This window comes from Candoia aspera, chromosome 1, assembly GCF_035149785.1.
Source record: "Candoia aspera isolate rCanAsp1 chromosome 1, rCanAsp1.hap2, whole genome shotgun sequence".
Lineage (NCBI taxonomy): Eukaryota > Metazoa > Chordata > Lepidosauria > Squamata > Boidae > Candoia > Candoia aspera.
Genome location: NC_086153.1, coordinates 339777762 through 339798985, shown reverse-complemented (window position 1 = coordinate 339798985; position 21224 = coordinate 339777762). Strand labels below are relative to the sequence as shown.

Sequence of the window (21224 nt, the reverse complement as noted above, 5' to 3'; positions counted from 1 at the left end):
ACAGGTAATACCTTCTGGATTTGCCTGAGAATTCTCTTTTAAACAAAACTGAAAAGATGACAGGATGATTGAGATTATTTTTAAATCCAGTCATTATATCACTCTGCTGGGTTATAAATGGAACACTGACGAAAGATACAGAAATGGTATATCTAACAGTAACTGCAAGAACAACCTTTCATTTTAAAGGGACAAACGTTGAAAAAAACCCCACTACACTTGGACCAAGGCTTCAAAAGAATGTGGGAAATTAAATTTGTTACATTCAAATACATAAAGCATAATTTGAATAAGGGAGAAAGAGACCCCTCGCTTCATTGCGCCTACCATCTTTTATCTTTCCTTTTTAACGTTTTATTGATTTTATTGTAATTTCTTTGATTGTTGTCAGCTGCCCAGAGTCGGTGAGAGCCGGGGCAGCATAAAAGTTCAATTTTTTATTATTATTATTATTATTATTATTATTATTATTATTATTATTATTATTAAAGAGAATACAGCAAAATCATTTAGAGGGAAATGGAACGTATATACAATATTTGGCTTCCTGAGAGCTTCAGCCATGGGGCAGTTTAAATAAAAAAATAAAAAGAATAGATAACATACAGGAGTGAAGGCAGTCCAAAATGTAACACATCTGTAATGTGTGCGTGTGAGTGTGTACCCCACACCATGTATATATAACATAAATTAGTGTTTTTCAACCTTGGCAACTTTAAGATGCCTGGACTTCAACTCCCAGAATTCCCCAGCCAGCATGCTGGGAGTTGAAGTCCACAAATGCTGGCTGGGGAATTCCGGGAGTTGAAATACCTCACTGGGGTCTTCAAGATGCTTGTCTTGGGGCTACCCTTGAAAAACCTCTAGAAACTCCCATTGGTGGGAAAAGTGGTGGCCTAGTTGCTGACAAGGGACAGGGGCAGGGACAGGGACAATATGCTGAAAAACCCATGGTAGCTGCCCATTTAAACACCCTATACAATTCTGGGCTCAGCTCAGATTGTGGTTTGGACCTTCCAAGGCCCTCAGTGGCTTAGGACCAGGTTATCTGGAGGAGCACCCTTTAGATCTCCACTGCCCAGATCTTCAGATCATCGAATGTGGTCCTCCTCCAGGTTCCCCCACCAAGGAGGTGGGTGCCTTTTCTGTGGTGGCACCCCATTTATGGAATTTATGGACTGCCCTCCCTCGTGAGACTGAACTGGAGGCTGCATTAGCATCATTTTGGCACCCGGTGAAGACGTTTCCATCTTCCCCGGCTTTTGAATTAGCTTTAAATTGCAGTTCAGTTCCAGCTGTTCTAGTCTTCAAACAACCCCCTTGCAGCTGCCTAGTTAGCATGGTGTCTTTGTTTTGTTTTGAATTGGGTGTGTTTTATCTCACATTGTATTTTTTTTTCTTTTTGGGGTGTGCTTGTTGTAAACTACCCAGGCAGCTTCAGCTATTGAGTGGCTTGAAATTTTTAATGAATGAATGAATGAAGCCCTAAAATGCTTAGAGATAGATTATTTTGGGGCTACCTCTCCCACTGCAATTCTTCCCAATTACTCCTACTTATTTTTCATATTTTTATTACTGCCCATCTCCCCCACTCAGATTCTTCCCGTCTGAGAATGCCTGCCAGAAACTCAACTATTAGTTACACACGGCAGGGCCTTCTCTGGGGTGGCTCCCAGGCGGTGGAAGGTAGGCCCCAAGAAAGCATGTTTTGCCTCTGTTTTCCACATCATTCAGATGAGAAAACATGTCTCTTTCTCCAAGCATTTGATTCTTAATTACTGTAAAGGTTGTTTTATTTTTTAAAGGTTTCATTGCATTGTTGACGGTTTACACTCTTGTGTTTTTTATGATGGAAGCCGCTTCAAGTGCTGGAATAAACCTACGTTCAAGAAAAAACCCCACCATAAATGAAATTTGCAGCCCAACCCTCCTTACAAAGAGAAATGACTTTGTAACGCAGGCAGCCATTTCAGGGCCCAGTGTATCCCATGGCTGATTTTTCAGAAAGGCAAGACAGGATCGGAAATGTGTGCTTTTTAAATAATATATCATCCTGTCCTCCAAATCAAATTCCCAGGATGCCTTACATAAAAACTGACGTAATGAAACAACTGGTTTTACAGAGCACAATTGGAAAAATCCTGCCAGCCGAAGGGGGAAGAAAGAAAAACTGTCTGATAAAAACCAGCCGTAAAGCCACAGCAAGAAATCAATGCGGGCCTCCAGGAGCCACAGGCCTGGTGTGAGGAGAAAAAGACCTTCATCTGGTGCAGGGAGATCCAGAAGGAGAAAACCAGCAGGGGGACGAAGCCCACGTCAGGCCAACCTTCATCAGCAGAAGTTGCGTTGTTGGCCTTTGTCCTGAGATATGGCTGGGGATGATGGGTGTTCCATTTGCATTTGGGTAACACTAGGTTGGGGAAGCTGCCATACAAGCAGGCTGGGTTCAAGGAAGACGAGGGAGGGAGGGAGGGAGGAGAGATAGGAGGGAAGATGGGAAGACAGATAGATGGATGGGTGGATGGATGAAAAGGGAAGAAAGAAGGAGAGACAGAAGAAGGGAGGGAGGGAAGATGGGAAGAAAGAAAGAGAAAGAGAAAGAAAGAAAGGGAGGGAGGGAGGGAGGGAGGGAGGAAAGAAGGAAGGAAGGAAGGAGAGGGAGAATAAAAATAGATGATGGAGAAAGAAATGAATAAATGAATGGATCAGATAGATAGATAGATAGATAGATAGATAGATAGATAGATAGATAGATAGATAGATAGATAGATAGATAGATAGATAGATGATAGGAGGATGGATGGATGGGAGAGAGAGATTATATAGACAGATGATAGAGATGGAGGGAGGGAAGGAGGGATATAGATGATGGAGAGAGAGATGGATGGAGAGAGAGAGAGATGAGAGAAATATAGAGGGAAAGAGATGGGTGGACGGATGGACAGACATGGGAGCCTGGAAAGGACCAGCAGGAACTGGGGTTGGGGGGGCCATGCCATCAAATGTTATTTTGGGGGGAGAGGTGCACCCTTCAAAAACAGAGTAAGAAAAAGAGAGAACACAGGAGCCCGCAGCCCTTTAGCAACCACGCGGCTGGAAGAGGCCTCCAACCACAGATCCTGGCCCCGCACCCGGCCCCGCATCAGCCAGCAAGGAAGGGCGGCCGATTCCAGGGACGTTTCTAAGGAGGAACAGGCCGGACTCAGCAACCTTCCGACGGCTGGCTGCCCCGAGGCTGATTACAAGCTGGGTTAGCATCCATCTCGGTTGAGGTCCTGGAGGGCTTCATGCCTCAGGCCAACCAAGTGGATTTGGTGCAGCTGCAGTTCAGCCTCTCGAGTGAACTCAAAAACCCGGTTACTGTAATTCTTTAACTGGGTTAAGCAAGGGGCACGAAGCAAAGCCTCTCTCCAATGCCCCCTCGAAGACCCCCAGGTGGGGATCCAGCAGCCCTTTTCAAGGAGCTGAAACAGCACTGTTCCAGAGATCACGGTCAGTTTTCTCCTTCCAAAATGCCGGACGTGAATTCACCGGTCGAATTCCCAGGAAGGCAGATTCTTTGTAAATGGGCAGACAAACCTCCGGACCGTAAGAGTAGCTGATGCCCAGCTCAGGACATTGGTGAGCCTGCCTTCCCTGAACGCATTCAAGCAAAGGTAGACTGCTCCTGTCAGGGATGCTTAGCAGGGGGTTGGTCTAGATGACCTCAAGGGACATCAATGGCCACTTCTATGCTGGCTGGGGAATTCTGGGAGTTGAAGTTGCCAAGGTTGAGAAACACTGGCCTAGACCTAGACTAGACATCCCGTAGGGGCAGGGAGGGGGACCTCTGTAGCTTGCTTTATTTATTGATTTATTGATTTATTTCTGCAACCTGTTACTAGCTTCATTCATCAGAGCCCTTCTAGGTGAGGAACAACATTAGAATATTCACACCCGTGAGAAAGCAAGCATCAGAAACAATAAAAACAAAAAAAACCATATCTATTGCTATTTTACAGGAAGGAAGGGTCCCAAGGCCTCCTAAAATGGAACGTGGCTTGCCAGAAACCTATTTTTTTTGCCAGTGTAGACACAGCAATCCTCCTACAAGGTTTTTAAAGCTAGAAATGCTCCCAAACTCCACATTACTATAAATCCAGAACAAGTCACAACGTCCCCAACATCAAGGGCTTTCAAAAAGGTTATTTAAACATTGGAAGTCTCTGTAAAAGTGAAAATTTTATGTAATGTAAAAGAGACATGTGCACACCCCCAAGGAACACACCTCTGTGAGAAAGGCTGCACAGGGGCCATAACAGAATCAGAAGAGGACATGGCCAGAGTCTCTACATTTAAAAAAATATACAGCCCTTATTTGGTGTTTAAAAATGGCCTGTAAACCTTTGCTACAAACATCACCAATCTCAGTTTACTGACTGGATCTTGTCCCTTTCTGATGCAATCCTATGCAAATTTATTCAGAGAGAAAATCCTATTATGTTAAATGGAATTGAAAGCCCCCCATGTGGGGGAGATGGGTGGTGATAAAAATATGATTGATTGATTGATTGATAGATAGATAGATAGATAGATAGATAGATAGATAGATAGATAGATAGATAGATGTAATTAAGTAAATACATAAGTGGGCAAAGAGTAAGTAAATAAGGAGGAACAGCACGCACAGCAGCATTGTCCTGCGGGGCTGACTTCTCTCTGAATCTGATCTGGATAATTTGGGAGATGGGCTTTTTGGGGCAGAAGGACAGACAGTTCCCGGGGTCTGTTACAACTGATGTCCCTCATTCAAAGAAAAGTGCAGATGCCACTTTCAAAATCCAGAAAAGGAACCAACTTGGGAGTTTTCAGAAATGCTGGGTTCGCACAACTGCTTCACCTTTAATGCATTGCCCTTTCACACCACACCCTGAATCGCAACCTCCTAAACCCAGGTAAACAGGAATCGCCTTCAGCATTGGGTGCCAAGGCATCGATCAGCTATTCGATTTGCCCGGCGCGGTTCAACTGGGGCTGGGCTAGATGACCTCCGAGTTCCCTTCCAGGTCGACCGGCTGCCAAGGCCCTGCTTGTTGCCGTTCCAGCTAAACTGTCTTTTTCTGCAGCCTCAGGAAAGTCCTTGTCTGCTGGTTTGGCTAAATTCAAAAGCACGCCTTAAAAAAAAGAGAAAAAAGGGATATTTTTCCTGCACGCTTCGTTTGCTGCCAGGCCGAGGGTGCATGATAGATGTCACCGTTACCCGGTGACCTCCAGCGGTGCCAAAAGACAAAGCCGGCTGTGCCCAGCCACGGCGGCTGATGGCGTCCCCTCCCCCCGTCAGCCCCCCCCCCCCAGTCTCGGAGGAGGCTGGAGAGCGCTTGTCTTGCTTAATGGAGATTCATCTTCCCGCGTTACGGTTTGCTGCCTCCCGCCATAACTCATCGCGGAGACAGGGAGAGAAGAAAGACCCCCCCTGCAAAGCCATTAATAGAGCAGCCCCCCGCCCTGCTAAGAAGGAAAGAGGCCAGCTTCCAAAGAAGCTGTCGTGCGGCGGGCTTGACAGCGAGCAAGCCGGTTCCATTTTTCCTCCTTTTTTGGCAACAGATTGGAAAAGATTTTCAACAAGGAAACCCGGTTGGAAACCTTTCAACAGAATGGGGGATGAGGGGGTGGCAGGGGGGAAGAGAGGATTTCTGGAGACGTCCGGAGCTGTTCAGAACACCCGCAAAGCATCATCCCCTTGAAGCAGTGACTTCATCCTGAGAATGGCATTCACACAACAGCGCCAGCCCTAAACGGCAGGGTCGCTATCCTGCAGGATGTGCCAACCCATCAAACGTCTTTTCAGCTTGCAGTGCAAGACCCTGAGCTACAACCTACGAAGCTGTACTTTAGAGGGTTGTGTGAATGCAGCCTGGGTTTAGCCTAACTTATTTTAACCCCAGAAAATCAGGAATCCGGTAGCACCTTTTTTGACTCACAAATTCCACTATAGGCAGTCCTTGCTTAATGAGCACAATTGGGACTGGAATTTCGGTTGCTAAGCGAAGCAGTCATTAAGCAAATCCAACCCGATTTTACGACCTTTTTGTGGCAGTCATTAAGTGAATCACTGCAGGCATTAAGCAAACTACATGGTCGTTAAGTGAATCACGCAGTTCCCGATTGATTTTGCTTGCCAGAAGCCAGCCGGGAAGGTTGAAAATGGCAATCATGTTACTATGGGACGCTGTGATGGTCATAAATGTGAAGTGGTTGCCAAACACCCAAATTATAATCAAGTGACAGCGAGGACACTGTGACAGTTGCCAGTGTGAGGACTGTTCTCAAGTTGTTGTTTTTTCCAGCACTCTTAAGTCTGAACCGTCACTAAACGAATGGTTGTTAAGCAAGGACCACCTGTAAAACAGCCCCTATTTAGTGTTTAAAAATGGCCTGTAAACCTTTGCTACAAACATCACCAATCTCAGTTTACTGACTGGATCTTGTCCCTTTCTGATGCAATCCTATGCAAATTTATTCAGAGAGAAAATCCTGTTATGTTAAATGGAATTGAAAGACCAGAAAATACTTTTAGTCAAGTCTTCATTCAGCTAAGTGTCAGTGGCACATTACCCACTTAAGCCGTGGTTTATTTTAAGCATGCTCTGAATACAGTCCAGCTGGCTAGGTGCATTCAGTCCTAAACCAAGATTTAACAGACCAAAATTGAAGATGAGGTAATACACAGAACCAAAACCACTTGGGGACTGAGCCTATTAGACCTTTAACAGCCTCCACTGAAAGCCGCAAGACCTTGTCCTCACTCCAGTTTGTGCTATCGAAAGACACCACGGAATTACGCAAGGCGCCATCGCTAAAAATTCACCCCAAGTCTCGCTTCTAAAGCTCTGCAAAGCTTTCGAGCAAAGGCACCAGCCCTCAGAATATTGTTTAAAAAGAAATTACACCACCACCACCCCCATCCTCACAAACCAGTTCAAGAGACCTCTCAAATGCTCCTGCTAGTTCTTAGAAAATTACCATAGACGCCTACAATCAGAAGGGACCACAGAGGTCATCTAATCCAGCCCCCTGCTCAGGGCAGTCCTCGTCTGACAGCTGAGCATCCGGCTTCTGTTTGAAGATTCCTAGCGAAGGAGAACCCACCACTTCACGGCATGCAGCTTGTACGAGCAGAAATTTCCTCCTGATGGCTAACCTGCCAGGGACCAGAAGAGAAATTTATACTGCTCGGTCGCCATGCAAGAGCAGATGGAAAAGTGAGGTGGCCTGCAGAGAAGTCTGCGCAGCAAACAGGGGGCCAAGATCTGCTCTACGCCCAGGTAGATATTGCCTCTTCCCACTGAACAATGTCTCCCTTGTAAGCCCCCAGGGGCAGAGGCCTCCTTTCATAGGTTTTGCAGAAATCCAGCCTTCCGGGCCTAATTTTCACAGGCAAATGACTGTCTTTGCATGGCTGTGCAAAGACGGTCGTTTGCCTGTGAAAATTAGGCCCGGAAGGCTGGATTTCTGCAAAAACCTATAAAAGGAGGCCTCTGCCCCTGGGGGCTTACAAGGGAGAGGTACAAACAGACTCAAACCCAAGAACAAACGTTTTTTAAGGGACAGCCCCCTCCACCCCCGCCCCCAAAGCACAACCCAATGAAGTTTAAATGTGTCAAGTGGCCACGGAATAGTGCTTGGAGGAGGAAGGAAAAAGAGAAATCTGATGAGAGACAGGACAGAGAATCCTGGAAAGAAACCTCGTTGCCCGATGAATGGAGGAGCAGCTCGCACGCTGCAACACTTTGCTGCAGCCCTTGTGCCCGGGGCCTGCGTGAAATACGAGCGAATCTGTTGTTCCTAGCACGCCTGGGCTGTGCTGCCAGGTCACCCGGCCAGAAGCCAGCAGGGAGGGCCGAGGCCCGTTTGGTTCAGAGCTTAATCACTCCGCGTGTCATCCCTGCCAAAGCGTTCCTGGTGCAGATGGGCTCCAGATGGTCTGGGAACTCAGGGGCCACCGGGAAACCAGCTTGTTTCATCGGACTGGTTAGCCAGGCGAACTGGGAGGGAGATTAGGAATGGCCAACCTTTGGCCTACCTGCCTGGCCCCTCCCGCTGCTGGGGAAGATGGAGCTGAAGAGGAACGGCTGTGGCTGGGCTCATTGGCTGTGGCTGGGCTCATTGGCGCGAGATGCCCTCAGCAGGCTGCAAGGGGAACTGGTTGGCTACCAGGCTGCCCTAAGCAATAGGCAGGAGCCTAGCAACAACCACGCAAGGCTGCAACTCCGAAGATGGATGATGCGCAGGGTGGGCTGGGGGGAGGTACCCAGCTCGTTCTCCAAGGCCTTTGGCCACCCCAATCTGCAGGGCAAGTACAAGATCATCAAGCACACATCTGCGACGATACTGCATCACCCCTGTGCCCGGCTGCCAGCTAACAGTGGTGCACAACACATACCGCACTGGAAATCCTCCCAGCTCGAAGCAGTCTCCGTTCCAAGGTTCAGACAGCTGTTTAGCCGCCCCACGAGGCAGGCCAGGCCAGGAAATTGACTCCATGAAAGCTAAAACAACTTTGATTGCGGCAGGCAGCGATAAGAGAATCTTGCAAGCCGGAGGGTGCTGAATCTCCCTTTCCTTCTTACGCTTCAGTGAATTAGGGAGGCACGTGGCCACCAATCTGCACCTCGATACTTAATTTAGAATTTGCAGGACAGATACCAAAGAAGGAGAATACTAAGGGAGGTGCCAGGATGGAAAAATCTTTGAGAACAGTGTTTCTCAACCCTGGCAACTTGAAGATGTGTCGACTTCAACTCCCAGAATTCCCCAGCTGTCCATGCATCTTAAGGTTGCCCCAAAACACTGATTTACATATAAATGGGGTGTGGGGTGTGCATGCACTACAGATGTGTTCCATTTTGGACTGGCTTCACTCCTGTACGTTACCAATTCTCTTTAGTTTTTAAAAAACTTAAACTGCCTCATAGCATAGGCTCTCAGGAAGCCAGTTAGTATATATACATTCTATTTCCCTATAAAATTATTTTGCTGTATTCTCTATAATAATAATAATAATAATAATAATAATAATAATAATAATAATTTATTAAACTGTTATGCTGCCCCAGCTCTCAATGACTCTGGGCAGCTCCCTGTAGATCAGTGTTTCTCAACCTTGGCATCTTTAGGATATGTGAACTTCAACTCCCAGAATTCCCCAGCCAGCCACGCTGGCTGGGGAATTCTGGGAGTTGAAGTTCATGTATCTTAAAGTTACCAAGGTTCAGAAACACTGCCATAGATACTTGCAGGGCCAGGGGTCCTTCCCCAATCTGCCACATCAAGCCCAAGCGACAGGGACAGTCTCCAGAATTTGACTCACAAAGTTTTGTAGACCTGTAACTTCTGCCCCCACTCCACCCCCAAAGCTGCTTAGCTTAGGCATCAGCAAGGGAAGGTGACTTAGTAATGAGGATTAAGCGTCAAGCAAAAAGAGGTAAATAATGATCTAACCAGAGTTAGAGCAGAACTGTTACCTCGCACCGCACAAGAGTATATCAGCAGCACTGACTTGTCTAAGCAGGCTCTCTTCCAGGGGTTAATTTAAAAATGCAAGGCAATCACAGGATAAGGTGCCTGTTTGATTTGCTTCCAAATGTTATCCTGTTTCCCAGGACTTAAAAATCTTTCAGCCCCCTTTGCCTAGGTAACAGTTCTTGCCTATTTCCATCAAGCTCACCTTCCTCTCTAGACTGTTCCCACCTTCTGGAAGTGTTTTGATGATATTCCGGGCCTGTCCTGAGCTCAACATGGTCCACTGGGGGCTCAAAGCCCCCATTTTGACCTCAAAACACTTGTGGAATGGCCAAGGCAACGTTCAGACTTCTGGGGATCTAGGAACAACTTCTTCTGAAGCTGGAAGAACAATACTGAATTAGAAACAGAATGTTTTGAACTTGAAACCTTTCAAATTGAAAAATACTTTGCACCTCCCTACCGGCCAAGACCGAGATGAGCTACATCCCAGCGGCATCTGCCAAGGGGTGGATTCATCTCCTGTTAGCTAGGGCAAGGTTGGGTCCCCTTTGGGTAGCTGGAGACTGGCAGTACCCAAATGCTTCACACTGGAAAATACTGCAAACTCAAAACACCCCGTTACACGTCCAGAATGGCTAGTCCAACCTTATTGGCAGTGTTCTGATATTTTCTGATCGATCTGGGGGCATTCTCGGCCCAGAAGTGGGGCTGTTTCAAGCTCAGGACAGTTCCAGAATGGCAGGAATATTCTCACTAAGGTTGGAATAACCTTCTTTGAACTTGAAACTGCTGTTTCGAGGGCAAAACCTTTCAAATCCTAAATATTCTGTGTGCCTTTCCTGCAGATCACGTTGAGGATTTTAGGAGGGCAAAGGAGGATGAGCTGTGTTAACATATATGGGTGGCCCCAACAAGTGTGTGTGTCATGTCAAAATCTGCAAGATGGCAGACATGGTGCTGCAATCAAAGCCCCCCCCCCTTTTGCGCACACATACAGAAGCAACAGGGCTTCAATTCCTTGGCCATCTGCTTTTTCTGAGTTTGACAAGAGAACGTGTTTCTTTTCCCATTTATTTACAAGGCTTGCAAGCCATTCCAGTCAAAGCCAACTCTGAGTAGCTTCTGTGATTATTAACCACACCAGGCCTATTTTACGGCTCACGTTACGACTTTTCAGCAATATAGTTTTGGACAAAGGAGATTGGAAAGGCTACCAAAAAGGGATGGGGGCTCACAGGGGATGCCGGCATCCTTGTGGCCATCCCTGATCTGCAAAAACAGAGAAGTTTCTTGTTTGGGGAAAAGGTCACCTGGCATCAGCCTGCGACCTCAGATTCTCATTTCAAATACGAAGTTGAACAGGTGAGAAATAAACAGCACGCACGCTCACCCGGCAATCGTTTATTAGGTTATATGCTGATCTCGCTTGAGAACACAGGTGGTTGAATCCATGAACTCTGTGGTCACGGGCAAAACTCTGGGGAGCTTGGGATTTATTTATTACCAACTGCCATGAGCAAGACGCAGGCTGGGAAAACAATGGGACGCAGGGGATTTAGCCTCTGTGCCCACCATTTCCCCAGCCTAGAAAGGACAGCCTTCTTCTGAAAAGCTGCTGTTTAAAAAAAAAAAAAAAAAATCCACGCAACCAGGGTGAACTCTGGCATCTTCTCTGCTTTGGAACAGGCCCATCTGATAGACCGAAGCAGGACTGGTTTGCTCCAAATGTTTCAGGTCCATTAAAGTAGTTTCTCAACCTTGGCCACTTTAAGATGGGTGGACTTCAACTCCCAGAATTCCCCGGCCAGCATTCTGGGAGTCGAAGTCCACGCATCTTAAAGTGGCCAAGGTTGAGGAACACTGCATTAAACAACAGGAAGAGATTGGGGGGAGGGGGGACGAGTGAAGACGGCTGTTCTTTTCATTCAACTGAGACCGTCAGAAGGTACTTCAGCAAGAGCTGCGCTAGGAAATGCTTGAGGGAGGGCACCACTCTGCCCACCATCTTCATCCTCGAAAAAGTAACGGTCCTTGTTGTACTTGCTGGTCACAGGGGTGACGGTGACAGGCATCAGTCTGGACCAATCGGGCATCCTGGATTTCAGCCAGCACCCCACAGGACGAACGCCCCTCTGCTCACAGGCCGTTCAGAAGCAGGGGGCTGGAGAAGGTTTCCTCGCAACCTCACAAGCCTTCCTCGTCCCAAGAATTCAGTCGCTTTTGCTGTCCTCGCTGTCGGAGTAAGTCCCCAGAAGGCCGAGGGAAGAGACCCCCGTGCCCGAGCCAGGCGGGGTCCCTGTAGAAGTGCCTTGAGCACTCTGCTTCCCACCTCCTAGAAGATTTGAAAACTCAGCTGTTGCAGAAAGGCACAAAGGAACTTGGACCACTTCCCAGATCCTGGACGCTGGAGCCCATACGCCCCGCCCTTGGGGAAGACAGAAGTTCAGTCCGCCCCCACCGGGGCAAGGGTGGGCAAGGCGAAGGGCAGAGAGATGGCCATTTAGAACTGCCTTGCCTTCACAGGGGTTTTCCAGATGTGTTGGCGTTACAGTTCCGATCGAGCCCCTTAACGCTAACCCAAAAGCTAAATTCTCATCACGTTAGCCAGAGTTTCGGCAAGAAACGGGTTCCGTTACAGCGTCTTGGAAACTAAACAGGTACGCACTTTAGTCCCACTTTAATCAGGGAGAAGATTAAGGTGAGGCCTCCTTGATGCCTTTGACCCTCTTCCTAACTGTCTCTTCCCTCAAGGGGAAGTTGCTACCCACTGATGAGACACAAAGGGAATCTCCATCTATTCTCGCTCTGCAAAGGTTCACCAGCATCTTTTCTGATTCCCAGGCCCAGAGAATGTCATTACAGGTAGTCCTTGCTTAACAACCACAATTGGGCCTGGAATTTCAGTCGCTAAGCATTGCAGTTGTTAAGCAAATCCAACCCGATTTCACGGCCTTTTTTGTGGCAGCCATTAAGTGAATCACATGGTTGTTAAGTGAATTCATGTGGTTCCCCTTGATTTTTCTTTCCTGGAAGCCAGCCAGGAAGGTCAAAAAAAGGTCGATCGCGTGACCACAGGGACGCTGCGACGGTCTTGTGAGGACCAGACACAAATTGGTTTTTCAGCGCCGTTGTAAGTCCGAACCATCGCTAAACGAATGGTTGTTAAGTGAGGAGTACCTGTATATCAGCAAAAGTCCAAAGCTGAAGACCCAGAAGGACAGTGGGAGGATTCTAGGCTAGAGAAGGCTAACTTAGTGAGTACAGAAGCTACCACGTTCGGCCAATGTTGTGGGCACTTGGTCAAAATGGCTGCAGGGAGAGCTCGCCTAATCGCACAGCGCCTTGCCTTCTGGCCAATCCCAAGACTCAGATTTGCTAGAATGCCACCTCCCATCTACTCTCCTACTCGCATTTCTCCTTTTCCTGGACAGGTAGAAATGCTTCCAAACCAAACACTGATTTCCCTTCTAGCCTACAGTTCTGGAATATCCTGGTACTTTCCCTTTCAGTCCCAATTAGCTTCCAAATTCAGAGTAAACCAGCTGCGTGCTGCCATCTGTTGAAACTAGAGCAGCTAACACCCTACTCACTGGAGGAGGTTGATCAGAAGTGGCCCATGACACTTAGCCCAGCACTTTTAAGGCCCCAGAGTAGTGTTTCTCAACCTCAGCGACTTTAAGATGCGTGGACTTCAACTCCCAGAATCCCCCAACCAGCTATGCTGGCTGGGGAATTCTGGGAGTTGAAGTCCACCCATCTTAAAGTCGCTGAGGTTGAGAAACACTGCCCTAGAGCCAATGGTTTCTGCCTGCCTACTCCAGGTCCCCTCTATCCAAAGTTGTCACCTTGTGGGTCGGAGGAAGTGTGGCTTTTGTGTCACAGCCCCCACCCTCTAGAACAGCACCCCCCTCCCCAAGATAAGGACAGCGCCCTCTCTCCTAGGGATCTGGAAAGTTCTTCAAATGTGGGTTTGGTCCCAGGCTTGGGGCTAATGTATTATTCTATCTGGGGGGGCTCCTGTCTTGTTGGATTTCTGTTGTTTTTAAGATGGATTTAACCTGGACTGTACGTGGGGTTTTTTGTGTTATCTGCTTTGATGATGGTTTGGTTTGGTCAGCTGTCCAGAGTCCATTGGAATTGGGTGGCTACGATTTATGGCTTTGATGATTAGACCGGACAGATTATAGAAAGAAGAGTATTATGATATAACTGTTGAGAGAGAGGTTAAAGTATAATTGTACTTGTAACTGTTGTGAAGAAGATTGGAAGCCCCTTTGCATCTTTCTTCTTTCTTTTCTATTTTTCTTCAACTTCTTTCCCTTTCCTTGCACTTTTTGCTTTGATTTCTTTCTTTTTCTTTTTTCCTTCCTTACTTTTTATTAGTTTGTATTAGTTTGTGTTTTCTTTTTTATAACTTTCAATAACAATCATATTGAAAAAAAGGAATTGGGCGGCTGTAACAAATTGGAATAAATACAATAATAAAATGCAGTAAATAAAGCTGGCATCAGCCTCTACCAGGGATCAAAGCCACCCCTTTTTTAACTGCTCGCCTCCATCTTTTCCCTCTGCAGCCCCTTGTCCTTCCTCCTCCCCTGCTGCGGCTGCTTTGTCCTCCTGACCTTGTTCTGACGGCGTATCCTGGCTTCCTGCTCCATTGGCCACCACGGAAACCAACTTCCTTTTGGCAGTCACCAATCCTGACAGTTTTGTCTTCACTGAGAGCGTTCCCACTCCCCTCTCCCAACTCTCCAGCTTCTGCTTTTTAGCTTGCGGCTCTGAATCCTGAGACGGAAGCAAAAGACACACTTGGGGTTTTGCTGAAATTCCAAATTCCCAGGCTTGTCGGGAAAGGACTGGGTAGGATCCTAGGACAAATCTCAGCCCATCACTTGCTTTGCAGCTTCCTCAAGCATCACTCACAGAATCACAGAACAGAAGGATTGGAAGGGACTTCAGAGATCATCTAGTCCATCCTCTGCCCAATGCAAAAATCCACTATTATAGATCCCTGACAGATGGCCATCTGGCTTCTATTTAAACACCTCCAGCAAAGGAGAGTCCACCATCTCCCAAGGCAGCCTAGAGTGGAAGGGTTGGAAGGGATCTTAGAGATCATCTAGCCCAACCCTGTGCCCATTGCATATACCCAACAGATGACCATCCAGCCTCTGTTGAAGCCCCTCCGGCAAAGGAGTGTGCCTTACCTCTACTCCATTGCTGAACAGCTCTTACCATTTGGAAATTCCTCCTGATCACAGAATGGAAGGACTAGAAGGCCCTTCAGAGATCATCCAGCCCAACCTGCTGCTCAAAGCAGATAGAGCCCCCATGAAAGTGGGACAATCCTTCTTCATAACGTCACCCAACCTCTAGTGTGACCCTCGAGGGCTCTTTGCGTACCTGCTGCAAGATGTCGGTGGGCTTCCCTTGAGCAAGCTGTTTTGGGGGAGCTGGCAAGGGGTCCTCCTCCGAATCGGAGTCTTCAAGCAGTCTCCTGCTTTGGGCTTGCTCCAGCATTGTTCTGGGTGAGAAAGAAGAGGAGGACACAGACACGGTCGGCAACTGACAGGGCAGAGCGAGGGGAGTGAGTTCAAGGACACCAGGTGTAGCCATGACATGCTACAGGTAGTCCTCAACTTACAATCATTTGTTTAATGACGGTTCAAAGTTACGACGGCCTCGGAAAAAGCGCTCTGTGACCTGCACTCGCACTTATGACTGTCGTACCACACCTATGGTCATGTGCTTGCAATTCAGGCACTTGGCAACCAGTTGCAGTGCCCTGTGGTCACGTGACCACAATTTACAAGCCTTTTTGCCGGTTTTCAGCAAAAAAAAGTCGATCGGGGAAGCTGGATTCGCTTAACAACTGTCGTAAAAATGGTTGTAAAATCAGGTCTGGTCATATGGTGAGTCAACTTACGACCTCAACAACTTACAACAGAAATTCCAGTCCCAACTGTGGTCATAAGCTGAAGACTACCTATGTCTAATCTTCAAACAGTTTATCTGCAAATATTTAGTCAAAATCCCATAGATCCTCCCTAGCAGTGTTTCTCAACCTTGGCAACTTTGAAGATGTGTGGACTTCAACTCCCAGAATTCTCAGCAATGCCCATGCTGGCTGGGGAATTCTGGGCATCGAAGTCCACACATCTTCAAAGCTGCCAAGGTTGAGAAACACTGCTATATATTAAGACAAACATTTGACTAACTGATGCTAAGTAACTGTTCCGACTTTCATACAAACCCGACTTAAGGACAGACTTCGGAACAAAACTTGTTCTTAAACCAGGGACCTGCTGTAGTCCCACAGGAGGTATCAAAGGACCCCAACGTAAAATGGCAAGAGCAGATCCCAGGGCAGGATCCTCGGGGCTCACTTCATCTCAAGCTCGTCCTCCTCCAACTCCCGCTGTTTCTGCTGTTCCTCAAACTCCTTGTACTGCTGCAACATGGACTCAAAGTCAACGTGGGCCTGCCGCTGGTTGAGTTCCTTCAGCTCCTGCAAGTTCTCCAGAACTTCCATTTCCAGTTTGGAATCTTTGGTCCTGTTCTCCAAAACCTGGAGAGGTAAAAGCAGAAATGTGTTAGGACTTTGGAGGATAAGGTGGCAGGGAGCGAACAAGGGCCAGAGAAGCGCAGTGGGACATCGACTTTTTTTCAAGGTTCACTTTCCCCTTGTCTCTTCCTCTGGTTCCTCCAGAAGGGAGAAGGAGAATCAGCAGGGACATATACTGGAAAAAAGTATGTTTGGGCTAAAGATCAGGAGAACTTTCCAGATAGCAAGACCGCATGTTGCTGAAACAGATTCCCTCACTCCTTCATAGAGCCACCCCACCTGTGAAACTGTCTTTAAGAGAGAGGGCTGCTACATCACAGCTTCTGCTTTGTGCCAGGGATTTGGCCTACAGATAGTCCTCGCTTAACAACCATTTGTTTAGTGATGGTTCAGACTTATGGCAGTGCTGACAAAACGATCTGCAACCGGTCCTCACACTTACAACCGTCACAACGTGCACACGATCAAAATTTGGGCACTTGGCAACCAGTTCACATTTACGACCTTCACAGCATTCCATGGTCATGTGATCACCATTTTTTACCTTCCCAGCTGGCTTCTGGCAAGCAAAATCAGTGGGGATCCATGTGATTTTAACGACCACGTGGTTCACTTAACGTCTGTGGTGATTCACTTAATGATGCCACAAGAAAGGTCATAACGTTGGGCCAAATTCACTTAATGACCGCTTTGCTTAGCAACCAAAATTCCTGTCCCAATTGTGGTCGTTCAGCAAGGACTACCTGTACATGACCTCTAAGATACCTTTCAGTTCAATGGTTGGGTTCCCACTGCATACCAAACGTAAACTTACCAAGCATGACGGGGTCACACGCTTGCCAGAAAACAATTAACAAAACCACAACCAAAAGCTCTGGACGTTGCCCAGACTCACTGCAGCCATATAAATTTGATGAAATAAATAACACACACGCACACACACACCACATTACCATGTTGAACAAACGCAGCCTGAAGTCTTTTGACCTGGTAAAGCTTCTTGAATGAACACGGCCTATAATTTTATTATCTGTACAGCTCAAGTTGTTCTGTTCCCCAGTTCCTTCGTCTGGGCTTCAAAGAATGTCTAAAACAGTGTTTCTCAACCGTGGCAGCTTGAAGATGTGTGGACTTCAACTCCCAGAATTCCCCAGCCAGCAAGGGGACATCACATCTTCAAGCTGCCACGGTTGAGAAAAGCTGGTCTAAAAGCTTAACCACACACTTGCCGATCTATCCTAACCTACACTGGAAAATCAGAGCTCTTCCTTCCCCAAGCCGAAAGAAAGCCAAGTTACATTTTTCAAAAAGCAGCATTCTGAACGCGCCACCCAGTCCTGATTTTCACTACCCACCCCAAACCTTTACAACAACAACATCTGGAAACCAATTTGAACAAAGGAACTACAAGAATAGATAAAAACAACTGAGCAAAGAAATCCAATCCTCTCAAGCACCCAGTTCTTGCTCTCCCAACGTCTATTCCGAAAAAGGCACAATAGAAGTTCCTTTCACAGCACAGGTCAAACACCTTCATGGGGTTGTTCAGCTCTTCATCTTCTCTTTCTTTCTGCAAACGTTTTTCCTCTTCCTCCAGAAGTTTCTCGGCCTGGAAGTTTCGGGTGGCTCCGTGCTCCATGGCGTAATCTGTGTTTTCAGGGTCTGTCTGAAGAGGGAACGGGACAAACGTCAAAGTTGTTAATTCTCTGGTGTGTAAAGTGGCAGGGTGGAGCCAAGGGCCCTTCGTTTTAGGATGAGCTGCTGCTCTAATCAACGGGGTGAGTCAAATATGGATAGCAATAAATGTCCTGCATAAATATTCCCATGTGCTGTGCGCAGAACGAAGTGCAGGTACCCCAATTTTGGAGATGACATGGGTTGTTAGCGGGGAGATCTTTTTTGGAGCGACACTCTTGATTTTGTACATGTGTCATACACCAGCGGGAAAGACCAACATGGGCTTGGGGGCACCCACTTGGTCCCTACTGGGGTTCTGGCCCAACCTGCCTTTTATTTGTTTGTTATCTTTAAAGTGCTCACCAGTGTCTTTAACTTCCCCAAGCTGTTGACGGCACTGAGGCATTTTTAAAGAAAACACAGCTCGATGCTTGTTGTACAGAATTTTCTAAGGTACCCCAAAGATAAGCTAATTAAGCCCTCCAAAGGATTTAAGACATTTGGATGCAATCAATTTAGACAGGATGCCCAGGGTGGGTCAGATAAAGAACCACAAAATATGAAAATTGTAACACTCTCATGACAGCTTCATGGCCAGGGAAAAATCAGCTCTTGGCTGTGATCAGCAAATTATTTTCCCCTTAAAGGAAGACTAGGCAGTTGTTTCTTTTTCATAATTAATTCACCTTTAAAATGGTTGGGTTGTCTGAGAAAATGACAACAGAAGCAGAAGAGTTTATTAATTTTGCTCTTTAGAACAGGACTAGTTTACCTTCAGAGCTGCCTCCCTTCCAGGTAGGTATTTTTGTTCAAGAAGAAATACATGTTGTGGCCTTTAGTGCTATTCATGTGGGAAGACTATCCATTCATAGAACAAGCCCAACCTACTTTGGATCGTCATGAATTCATCGCTTAGCCGCCCTTTTATCAGCAGCTGGTTCTGGTAAAAGGCACTAGCTTGGATTTTAAATTATTTTTTACAGGTAAGGTGTACATGTGGGGAGGGGGGGAATAGGTTGGGAGAGGAGAGAGACTTAAAGAGGCTTTACCTTGAACGTGATTTCTGCAAGGCAGCGGGTGCATTTGATGTAAAACCGGAATATGGGAAGCCCCAAGTATGATTCATTCTGGACCGTCTCCTTCCGGGCATTAAATTTTTTGCCTTTGTAAATGTACTCACCACAGGTTTTGCACCTAGAAGATTTAAAACACAATTCACGGACCTCAAGAAATGCAACCTCTCATTCTTAATCTGCTTACAGACCTTTTGAACCCTCACCATGGAAGTTTATGCCACAACTCACCATGTGGGCTCAATCTATTTTCTATTGTTGCCAGACCCAAGTCATGAGATGTCAGCAGACCTCCTGTAATGCTCAGTAAAAGAACACTCTCTATGTAAGAAGAGCATTAAGAAAAAATGTTTTCTTTCTGAAGTGTCTGTACCTGATCCTGATTTTTGAATACAGGGAACAATAAAAGAAAAGATGAACCAAACATTCATGGTGGCTATGTGTCTGCACGACACACTCATGGTTATGTCAATCATGATTTAGATATCAATTCAAAAATATGAGCTAACCATAATGGCTTATTTTGCACAGCAGCCAGCTAATTCATGGGTCAATGTGTTATGTACATCCACCCAGAGCTTTAGGAATCAGATTCAAGAATAGCTGGGTTCAAGTATCACAATAAACCACAACACAGTTTATTTGTAGCTTAGGGCATGACGTGAACCCAATCACTACCAGCATGATGGCTTATTCCACAAACCATGGCTTAGCACAATGTGCAAACCAGGCCAATATGTTTATTTTCTAGCAGGCAGCAGCTTTAACCTTGGAGTCCAGGTATCTGCAACATTCCTTTAGGGTTAAGCAGAATTAAAATTCCTGCACCAGAAGTATCCCAGGATATAACTACAGTGACCATACATCCTTTATTATAAAGGACAGTCCTTTGTTTCATAAAGTTGTCCTTTAGATTCGTTTGTTTTTTGAAAACTAACTCTTGTCCTGTCCTTTGGCAATTTCACTTTTATTTATATATTTATTTATATATCAAATTTATTCCCCGCCCATCTCATTCAGAGAGCGACTCTTACCGTACAAATGGTACCACTTCATGCACCATCTTTCACATTCATGTGAAAAATATGGAAACTGAATTGTCTTTTTAAAATGAGTTTACATACACTGTTTGATTTTAGCTATTTTTATTAGAATATACGTTTTGTAAAGTTTTTCTTGGTTTCGCTCTTGAATTTTCCTTTGTAAAGCAAAGTTATAAACATAAACAATTAACATTTTTTATCCTTATGAACCTCTTTCAGATTTGCCCCTTTTTCAGGTTTGTCCTTTATTTTTTCCAAGAAAATACCATCACCATAAATATAAGTCATCTCATAAACGGAATATTCCCAAGAGAAACAGAATTCAAGCTTCTTACCGCATGTTAAAGGGAGCCATCAGCCGGACCACATATTGCCTGTCCTTTGGAAGTTTAAGCTTAGGGATTTTAGATGGATCGAAGTCTGGCGGGTAGTATTTCTAGAATGCCCCCAAATAAAAATAAAATTCAAATAACTGATCATTTGTTAAAGCCAATTCATTAATACCAATAGTCTGGGCAGCCCCAATACGCCAGTGGATCCCAGCCCATCCTTATTGAAATGGCTAATGAGTCCACTCCGTTCCCCCTTGCGTAGTTTGGCCTCTTTACAACAACCCTGCGAGGTAGACCGCCATCCCCATCCCAGGTTTGACCCTTCCTGGGCACCCACCCCACCGCCCCAGACCCCCAACCGCCCCCAACCCATGTTTTTCCGCCCCTCCCTTTCACTCACATTTAACACTTTCCTCTCCGACATTTTGCCCCTTCGCGGTTGTTCTCGGACGCCGCGAAACTCTCCCCAACCACCGCCACTTCCAGGATTCCCAACTCGTCCCGCCTCCTTCGCTACTATTGGCTGTCTCACAGCCGGCCGGAGCAAGTGTCGCGTCTCGATTGGTTTGCCTGGCTGCCTGTCAACAAGCCCCACCCCGGCCGGCGCTCCATTTCTGCGTCTTTCATCCAGCGCCCCGCATGCGTGTTTGTGTCACGTCGTTTGTCCTTCCCTAAAATACTCCGCTGGGGAAACGAAGTTCTGCCATCGCTAGTTCCGGGGCTGAAGGGTGATAGGTTACATAGATTGAATGGAAGTTATTAAGGGCGTTTAATAAAATATTATGCATATGAAATATTCATTACCTTTATTAAATATTTAATACTTTGAAATATTGAAGGCTCTTTTTTAATTAAAAAGCGGAATTGCTTGGGGGTAAGGTTTATTAGATGCCTGATACTGTTTCCACTGGCAGGACTAAATCCTAAAATAATTTTCACTGCAACCTATGTGAAATACTAATAATACTTATTATTGCTGCATGATCAGAGCTTCCTTCCCTCCCCACAGGACGTTGCTGAGTTTATTTAT

The 21224-nt window shown here is 46.3% G+C and overlaps 1 protein-coding gene across 1 annotated transcript; it reads right to left on the bottom strand.

Annotated features, from left to right (window-relative positions):
* Nucleotides 1-10885: 10885 nt before the first annotated feature.
* YJU2 (YJU2 splicing factor homolog) lies at nucleotides 10886-20689 on the bottom strand. Its single transcript, XM_063290931.1, has 8 exons — nucleotides 20595-20689; nucleotides 20198-20298; nucleotides 18796-18940; nucleotides 17601-17735; nucleotides 15891-16072; nucleotides 14908-15028; nucleotides 14127-14289; nucleotides 10886-11836 (listed from the first exon to the last, which is right to left on the bottom strand). The coding sequence occupies exons 1-8, from the start codon at nucleotides 20616-20618 to the stop codon at nucleotides 11715-11717; spliced, it is 993 nt and encodes a 330-aa protein (XP_063147001.1). The 5' UTR covers nucleotides 20619-20689; the 3' UTR covers nucleotides 10886-11714.
* Nucleotides 20690-21224: the final 535 nt, after the last annotated feature.

What these genes read in the sequence shown, in the direction of transcription:
- YJU2 (XM_063290931.1), bottom strand. Translation starts at nt 20,618, where the DNA reads ATGTCGGAGAGGAAAGTGTTAAAT. An exon ending in CGGAGAGGAAAGTGTTAAAT is followed by an intron (nt 20,299 to 20,594) that starts GTGAGTGAAAGG and finishes GGGGCATTCTAG; the next exon opens with AAATACTACCCGCCAGACTT. An exon ending in AGCTGAACAACCCCATGAAG is followed by an intron (nt 16,073 to 17,600) that starts GTGTTTGACCTG and finishes TTACCTCTCCAG; the next exon opens with GTTTTGGAGAACAGGACCAA.